General features: G+C 54.9%; 1 protein-coding gene across 3 annotated transcripts in view; it reads left to right on the top strand.

The window, feature by feature from the left end:
• Positions 1-4,575: 4,575 nt before the first annotated feature.
• Mta1 (metastasis associated 1) overlaps positions 4,576-8,601 on the top strand; it is a 42,719-nt gene continuing 38,693 nt past the window's right edge. For all 3 annotated transcript variants that reach the window (XM_020159490.2, XM_020159489.2, XM_020159492.2), the window contains exon 1: positions 4,576-4,654. In XM_020159490.2, coding sequence (XP_020015079.1) covers positions 4,627-4,654 — 28 coding nt within the window. In that variant the 5' untranslated portion in view covers positions 4,576-4,626. The remainder of the gene's footprint in view (positions 4,655-8,601) is intronic.

Below are 8,601 nucleotides of genomic sequence, written 5' to 3'. Positions count from 1 at the left end.
TGCATGAGAACCTGGGTGGGGAAAGGACCTTGGGGTACCCTTTCCTAAGGACTGTGTATCAGGAGCTTTGGATGCTGTTTGAGAAACAGAGGCCAGTTTTATTTTTTAATCTTTTCTGTGACATGCTTTCTCTGAAAAGTGTTTCTACAATCCTGAAGTTCAGTAACAGGCAAGACAGGTCTCAGTAAATTATGTTGCCCCAATTTTCTGGAACATGCTGTGGACTTCTCCCATGCAGGCTCTGTTGTTTCAGGGACTTTTCTGCAGCCTCTTTGAATACTTTTTATAATCCTCTGCTCCAGCACCAGGTGCCTTGTGCTGGACTTCCTTACTCATTCCTCACCACACAGCCTCAGGGATCCTTGTGAACAAAGATCAGCTCAGGTCACCAGAGCCTCTAAAGTCAAAGCCAAAATTCCTACTGCCCCACAAGGTCCTGCATGGAAATGTGGCCCTGCAGAGTGGCCTCTGTCTACCTGCATGGGGCCCTCCTCCACCTCCTTCCTGGATACACAGTGCCCCTTTAGCTGCCCCCTTTCCCTCACATTGCCTTGAAAGCACTTGACACCACCTGGTATTGTGTACTGTTTATCTCTCTCCTCCTGCTAGGTGGTACACTCCCCAGGGTGGAGCTTGGTGACCTTAACCCTTTGTGCCTACTGTGCTCTGTGGCATGAAGCAGACACTCAGAAAATAACAGTTGAATGAATCAATTCATTTTTTTCAATTGCTTTGTTTTCCCTGAAATGACACAAAAACTTTTCTTCCCTCAGTGATTTAATAATCTGCCTCTTGCTGTTTCTGACTTCTTCCAGCAAAGGTGTGATGTGACCCTTAACATATTCCTTGGCGCTTGACGTTTCCCCTCTGCTGTTTCGTCTGCCTGTTGAGTCTGTGTTACTAGGATCCTTGAAGGCAAAACATTCCTGTGGTGGCATCTGCCCTTTCAGCTGCATCTTTCTCCCTGCTGAGCTTTCACCTGCCCTGTGCCCTCCCTTCTTCTGGTGTTCCTGTGGAATTAAGAGACATGGCCACTGTGCCAGCATCCCTGATTTGCCCAAGTAGCTCTCCTGAATGTCTATGTGCTCTGCTACCAAATGGACAAATAATTCTCCTTCTTCTTGGCAGTACTGGGGTTTGAACTTGCTAGGCAGGCGCTTTACTGCTTGAGCCAAGCCTCTAGCCTAGATGAATTTTTAGTTCCTTTTGCCACTCACCTAAGATCTGCTTGCCTCTAAGTTAGGTTAAAGGCAGGTAATGTAGCCAGTCCGTCTTCTTTAGTCTGCAGTGGGGAAGGCAGAAGGAGGTGGGTGGGCTGTGGGCACTGGCTTGGTGCCTCTTCTGAGGTTACACTGAGTGCCACTCTGCTCTGAGGGCTGTGGCCTCAGCTCTGGCAGGCACTGGCTTGGAATTTGGACACCTTCTTCAGAAGTTGGCCCTGATGGTCTGTGCTGTGGATGTTATTTCTGACCCTCCCACCCCCACTCCAAAGAAAAGGATTATGTCCCTCTGCAGGCCTCTACAAAGCTTGGGACTGGAGATTTCTGGGAGGCAGTCCTGTCTCTGTCAAAGCCTGTCTGTCACTGGGATATAGAGGCAGAGGCGGACACTACAAGATATGGCAATTCTGGGCTCTCTGTCCTGACCACTGTCTGGGTATTGTTTGGTAGTTCTAACTTTTGGCCAGTTTGTTAGTATTAGTAAAAACAGATTTTTTTTATTTTTCTTTTATTATTCATATGTGCATACAAGGCTTGGTTCATTTCTCCCCCCTGCCCCCACCCCCTCCCTTACCACCCACTCCGCCCCCTCCCTCTCCCCCCCAATACCCAGCAGAAACTATTTTGCCCTTATTTCTAATTTTGTTGTAGAGAGAGTATAAGCAATAATAGGAAGGAACAAGGGTTTTTGCTGGTTGAGATAAGGATAGCTATACAGGGGATTGACTCACATTGATTTCCTGTGCATGTGTGTTACCTTCTAGGTTAATTCTTTTTGATCTAACCTTTTCTCTAGTACCTGTTCCTCTTTTCATATTGGCCTCAGTTGCTTTAAGGTGTCTGCTTTAGTTTCTCTGCGTTAAGGGCAACAAATGCTAGCTAGTTTTTTAGGTGTCTTACCTATCCTCACCCCTTCCTTGTGTGCTCTCGCTTTTATCATGTGCTCATAGTCCAATCCCCTTGTTGTGTTTGCCCTTGATCTAATGTCCACATATGAGGGAGAACATACGATTTTTGGTCTTTTGGGCCAGGCTAACCTCACTCAGAATGATGTTCTCCAATTCCATCCACTTACCAGCAAATGATAACATTTCGTTCTTCTTCATGGCTGCATAAAATTCCATTGTGTATAGATACCACATTTTCTTAATCCATTCATCAGTGCTGGGGCATCTTGGCTGTTTCCATAACTTGGCTATTGTGAATAGTGCCGCAATAAACATGGATGTGCAGGTGCCTCTGGAGTAACAGTCTTTTAGGTATATCCCCAAGAGTGGTATTGCTGGATCAAATGGTAGATCGATGTCCAGCTTTTTAAGTAGCCTCCAAATTTTTTTCCAGAGTGGTTGTACTAGTCTACATTCCCACCAACAGTGTAAGAGGGTTCCTTTTTCCCCGCATCCTCGCCAACACCTGTTGTTGGTGGTGTTGCTGATGATGGCTATTCTAACAGGGGTGAGGTGGAATCCTAGTGTGGTTTTAATTTGCATTTCCTTTATTGCTAGAGATGGTAAGCATTTTTTCATGTGTTTTCTGGCCATTTGAATTTCTTCTTTTGAGAAAGTTCTGTTTAGTTCACGTGCCCATTTCTTTATTGGTTCATTAGTTTTGGGAGAATTTAATTTGTAAAAACAGATTTTTCTGTATAGGATGGGCCTATGGGGAGACCAGCCATTTTCCTTCCCACGTTTTGGGGAGACTGCTGTATATCTTCACCTGTTTTCCTGTACTCCTGCTTCTAACTCTTCCCATCAGACAATCCAATAGAAAGCAAGCCCTTTGAGATTCTGCACTCCTCTGCTCCCCTTGGCCAACTTGTCAGCAGGCTTGGGTAGCTCCAATTCCTGACCCCCATCTACTAAACAATGGCATTTCCCACTCCCTCTCAGCACATAGCACTGTGGCCTGGGCCCTCCTTGGGACCCTGCCTGGCTTTGACACAAGCACTGTGCTAATTTCCTGCTCAGATTGCCAGCATCCTGCAGGGACCATGTGTGCCCCGGGCCCTGACACCTGCCCAAACCCTGCACAGTGGGCTGGGGCTCTCTTCTGAGCTCCAGCTCCCTTGTGTTCTGCTTGATGCACAGGGATGCCCCTCTAGCTGGACAGGGTCTCCCTGAAGCTGTAGACCGTCACTGTCTTAAGCAAACAGAGCAGCATTAACAGGCAACCTGGAGCCCCCAAACACCTCTTCCTCACCTTTCTACATTATAGCTGGGATATGACTCTCTCCATCTGGGACCCCATCTCCAGTCCTCAACCCTGGGATGGGGGCAGGGGGGCATCTGGGCACTCCACTCTCCAAAGACCTTAAATGAGCACAGAAGCAAACACATCCTGAGAGGTGCCAAGAGGGAGAGGGAGGTGGCTGCCTTCATATGGAAGAACTGCATGCCCAGAGCTCTCAGCCCCGTTGGTTCCACTGGGGTCCACAGCCTGTGGAATCCCAGCTTCATCTGTGGGATCTGTGGGAGAGGGTCCTTTAGGCACAGCCCCTTCTCTTCTTTGGCCTTATCAGGCCACCATTCATGGAGACCTTGCCAGTTCAGGACCCTGCCCACACTGGGGGTGGAAGGCATGGCCAGGATGTCTAGGGATGACCATACAGCTGGGAGACAAGGGGCACAGATTATCTAGTGCTGGTAGAGGTTAGCTGGGAAGGGAGGTATGGGCAGGAGTCTTGAGGCCAGGGCTGGGCAGTTCACTTCAGGGCAGGCAGGGAACTCCGAGCAGACCCACCTGGGAAGGGGCTAGGGAATGCTGGGAGAAACACCCAAGGGGTGCAGGAAGGGCTAATAGCATGGAGGACCTGGGGTGCTCCGGAATTTACCGGGGGTGTCAAGAGAGCCCATCCGTACAGGGGCCCGCAGGGAGGGCCACCTGGGATGGCGAGTGGGTCCACCTGATCAGGGGCATGCGGGAGGGCCATCCTGGGATGGAGAGAGGGTCCACTCGGCCAGGGGCACGCAAGAGGGCCACCGGGGAACGGCGAGAGGGTCCGCCCGGGCAGGAGCACGCAGGGAGGGCCTCCTGGGACGCTGAGAGGCCCCACACGGGCAGGGGCGCCCCGAGAGGGCCAGCAGGGGATGCCGACAGGACGGCCGGGCAGGGGCGCGCGGGCCGGCGCAGCGCGGGGTCGGATAACGGCCCGCGCGGTGGGCGGCGGCGCCCGAGGCCCCTCCCCGCCGCCCGCGGCCGCTCCTCCTCTTCCTCTCCCGCCCGCGCCGCGGCCCTCCCGTCCCTGCGCGGCCTCGGCGGCCTCGGAGGCGGCGGCGGCGGCGGCGGCGGAGCAGCGCGGCCCCTTTAAACCGCCCGCCGGCGCCCCCGCGCCCGCCCCCGCCCCGGCCCGCGCCAGCCCGCCCGCGCCCCGCGCCCGCCTGCCCGCGGCCCCGCCGCCGGCCCGGACATGGCCGCCAACATGTACAGGGTCGGAGGTAAGGCCCCGCCACGGCCTTTATGCGCCGCGGGCCCGTCGCCCGCCGTTCGTCAGCCCGCCCGCGCCGGACCGGACCCTCCGCGTCCTCCCGCCCCTCCCCCACGCCCGCCCTCGGCGCAGCCCGGCGGCCGCTGGGCCCCGCCGCGCCCCTCCCCCACTGCGGCCCGCCCCCGCCGCCGGCCCGCTTCTCTCCCTTTGCACCCCGCCCGCACCTCCTCGCCCCTTCCCACTCCATCTTTTTTCAGAACACCCCCCCAGACACACACCGTGCTCACCCCAACCCAAAATGGCCCCTTGGGCCAGCCCCAACTGCAGCGGGTGTTTGGTGGGCGAGCTGGCAACCGGGAGGGGGGCTTTGCCCACCTGTTGGGGCCGGGGGGTGGCCCACTGGGCGCCAGCAGAGTAGCCGTGGGAAGGTCTGGGAGACCAGGAGCATCCTGCTGGCCGGTGGGCCAGAGGCCTGGGCCTGGGTCCTGGCCGGCGCCCCTGTGCAGGAGCACGTGGCTCTGAAAGCATCAGCTGCCCTGCTGGGAGCAGGAGTTGGGGGTCTGGGGGGTGTAGGGCTTCCGCGGGGGCCATGCAGAGCTGACTCTGAGTGCTGGGGCCACATGGAGCCCCACTGAAAGGGCCACATTCCTGCCTAGAGCCCCTCCCGCAGCCTGGTCCCATGGGCTTCCCCCCCTGGGGGGGTCATCTGTGCAGAGAGGCATCATCCCAAGTAGGTTTGTGAATCACCCAACTTTTAACTGCCTCCTGCTCACTCCAGCTTAATCTGGATGCAGGAAGTCCCCACTGGATTGGGCCTTGGGGGCTACTTCTCTAGTCCCCCTGTTGCCTGAGCCACAGGAAACCTCTGGCTCTGAGCTGTAGAAAGAGAGCGTGTGTGGTGGGGGGGGTGGTGGCCTTGCATGCCCCCAGCCCATGATGGCCCCTGTCCTCTGGACCAAGAGACCTTTCCCCTGGGTCACAGTGTGGGTGAGCCTCCCCAGGACCCTGTCCCTTGTCTCCCCACCTGTAAGGTCCACTCCTGTGTGAGAGTGATACAGCTGGACAGCACCAAGGGACCAGTTTACCTACTCTCCCTAGCCCTATGACCCTGACTCCTGAAGACCCAGCGTGTCGTTTCCATCCTTAGCACTGAGGAGTGTAGTCCAGGCCCTTTCCACAGGGCACAGCTTGGGTGCTGGGGCCTGTCCCTCTCAAGACTCAGTCTTGCCAGGTCCAAGGTGAGCATGTCAGAGCACTGGACCCTTGAGACTCACTGGCCTTCTCCCTGCCTGACTTCTGGGTGTCCTGTAGTGGCCCTCTGATGTGTGCCCTGCTGTACCCATGGACTGCCTTTTGAGGTGCAGACCCTCTTCTGCCCAACATGAGGCCTGTGGCTCCTGTTGACTTGGCAGCTTCTTACTTAGGCACTGCCTTTAAATCCTCCTCCTCCATTCTGAAAAATTCTCCCTGATCTGTGACAGGCCCTCATTGTCCTGGTTCCCAGATACCCCATCCCCTGGCTGCCCACCCCACTGTGAGTTCATGTTTCTTTGCTGTGGTTTCTGCCCTATGGTTGCACATGTGCTGGTGATGAATGAATGACAAGAATGCAGAGGCTCAGGCTCCTGGATTGGATTTGATGCCAGGCAAGGGGGAGGCAGGGTGTGGGGCTCTGTGTTCTCAGAGCCTCTGCCCCAGGCACTTTTGCCAGTGCCCCCAGTCCTGAGGTCCCCACCCATGCCTGCCTGGCAGGGTGATGTTTATGCCTGGGTTATCCAGAGGGTCCCCACTGTGCAGAGCTCTCCCTGCCCCCACCCAGCTGGGGGGACCACGGATGCCAACCTAGTTCTTCCTGTGTTGTATGGGCTGTCTTGCTTGTCCTTTAAGCCTATCTGCCTGTGAACTTTGTGTAGTCGTGACCATCCCAAACCTTCCTGTGCCTCATTTTCCCCATGATGGATGAGGATCTGTCTTTCTGCCCTCTTTCTGTGTCCTGCAGCAACTCCCCAAGGGAGCATGTACTGCCTTGGCCTGTTGGGAGCCTCACTGACCAAACTGTCCAGGCCCAGGTGCACAGGCCAAGCCTGGGGTCCTGTAGGGTGGGCAGCTGGACCCTGAGCCACAGGCCAGGTGGAGATGTCCATTTTCTGTGTCTGATTGAAGAGCAGGGATAGGTTAGTATCCCTGTTCTTGGTGCACACCCATGCATAGTCCAGGGCATCATCTCTGTGGGCAGGAATGTGGGGGGGGTACAGGGTGCACTTGTGGGAGCTCTTGGCTCCTGGCACTGCCCTGAGGGTGTCCTGGGACGACAGGCTTCCCTCGACTCCATCAGGCCGTAGAGAAGGAAACACATTGATCTTTGCTTTCTGGACAGGAAGTCCCTGGCACCATCCTGTGGGTCCTGGGCAGGGTCTTGTGGTTCTGATGGTCCTGGTGTTGGTTGTTGGCCTCATGCCCCATAGCAAGCCCCAGATGAGACAGGGAGCCATGTCCTTTTCTCTGTGCAGGCCTCTTGTTCTTTTGGCCTGGGGTCTGGCCATCTGGGCAGCCTGCCCTGGCCTGGGGGAGTGGCCGGTAGGGACCTCCTGGACCTCTGTGTTGAGGGGCACATGTAACAAACAGAAGTACAGGGTGCCCAGTTGGGTGTGAATTCTAGATAAACAACCATATTCTACTGTATGTCCCAAATAGCAGTCTGGTCTGTGATGCATAGTGTCCGTGTGTCTTACATCCTACCCAGCAAGCAGTAGAGCGGCCCTGCCAGGTTGGGCTGACCAGGCGAAGGTGCAGTGGCCGTGGTTATGTACCAGCTGACTGGCTAGGTGAAGTGGTCACCCTAGGAAGGAACATGGCTTGTTTCTTCCTTGAGAAGTGAGCTGGCGTGGACAGAGGCCTTCTGTCAGTGCCTGGTGGTGTGGCGGGTGGTTGTCAGGCTTCTGGGACCAGCCGGGGCTCAAGGCACCCTGGGGGCAGTGAGTGAGTGAGTGTGTGTGTGTGTGTCTTCTCTGCACATCTAGTACAAAATGTTAGGTGGTGTTTCAAAAGAAGAAAAGAACACTTGGGAGCCGCTGCACCTCATGGCTGCTCATGTTTGCGGGCTTTTTTTTAAATCAGAGGTTCATTACCATTTTCTGTATTCTTTCATTGCAAGAAGTTGACCCCTGTTCTTTTACGTGGCTTCTTGTTTTTACTGTAATGTACTTGTGGAGGATGACAGAAAATGATAGCCTGAAGCCACACTCGACAGCAAGGCTGGCCCTGTCCCCACTGAGCTGTTGTGCAGCATTTCACGTGCTGGAGACCAGTCTCTTGCTTTTCACCCTGTGCTTTTTTTTTTTTTTTTTTTTTTTTTTGCTTTAGTGTTTTTTTTTTGTTTTGTGGTGCTGGGAATTGAACCCAAGGCCTCTTGGGGGCCAGGCAAGCACTCTGCCACTGAGCTACAGCTTTAGTCTCAGTGTTTTTTGTTTTTTTTTAAACTTAAACTAAGTTATTCCCATGCATGAAGATTCCAAACTTGTTAAGGGTCAGGCTTATGCCCTGAGCCTGAGAGAGCCATGTGGTCTTCCTGCACACAGTTGCTGGGGGTGGTGGTGCTGTCAAGGCTTCTTCTAGGTCCCACCCAGTTTTCTGGGCCACAGGGAAGACCAGAGATGTGGCTTTGGCCCTTCTGAAGGCACAAGTGAGTACATGGTCCACAGCAAAAGTTCTAGAAGCAGGCTCTGGACGAGCATGTCCTTGGAGGAGGGGGATGTGGGGTTGTCCTGCATAGCCCCTGAGAACTGAGAGGAGGGCTCCTGGTCTTACTCCTGCAGGCGTGAGTTCTGCAGCCCTCCTCCCCCCAGGCCTGCACCCACCCTCAGCTGCTGAGCGCTCCTGGCCTGCTCTAGCATGGAGGTGAGGGATGGGCCTGGTGCCTGCTTTTAACTTTCCAAAAAATTTTTTTTGGTAGTACTG

Source organism: Castor canadensis, chromosome 3, assembly GCF_047511655.1.
Source record: "Castor canadensis chromosome 3, mCasCan1.hap1v2, whole genome shotgun sequence".
NCBI classification, from domain to species: domain Eukaryota; kingdom Metazoa; phylum Chordata; class Mammalia; order Rodentia; family Castoridae; genus Castor; species Castor canadensis.
Note: the sequence above shows the minus strand (reverse complement) of the source record. Positions and strands in the feature narration are given on the sequence as shown.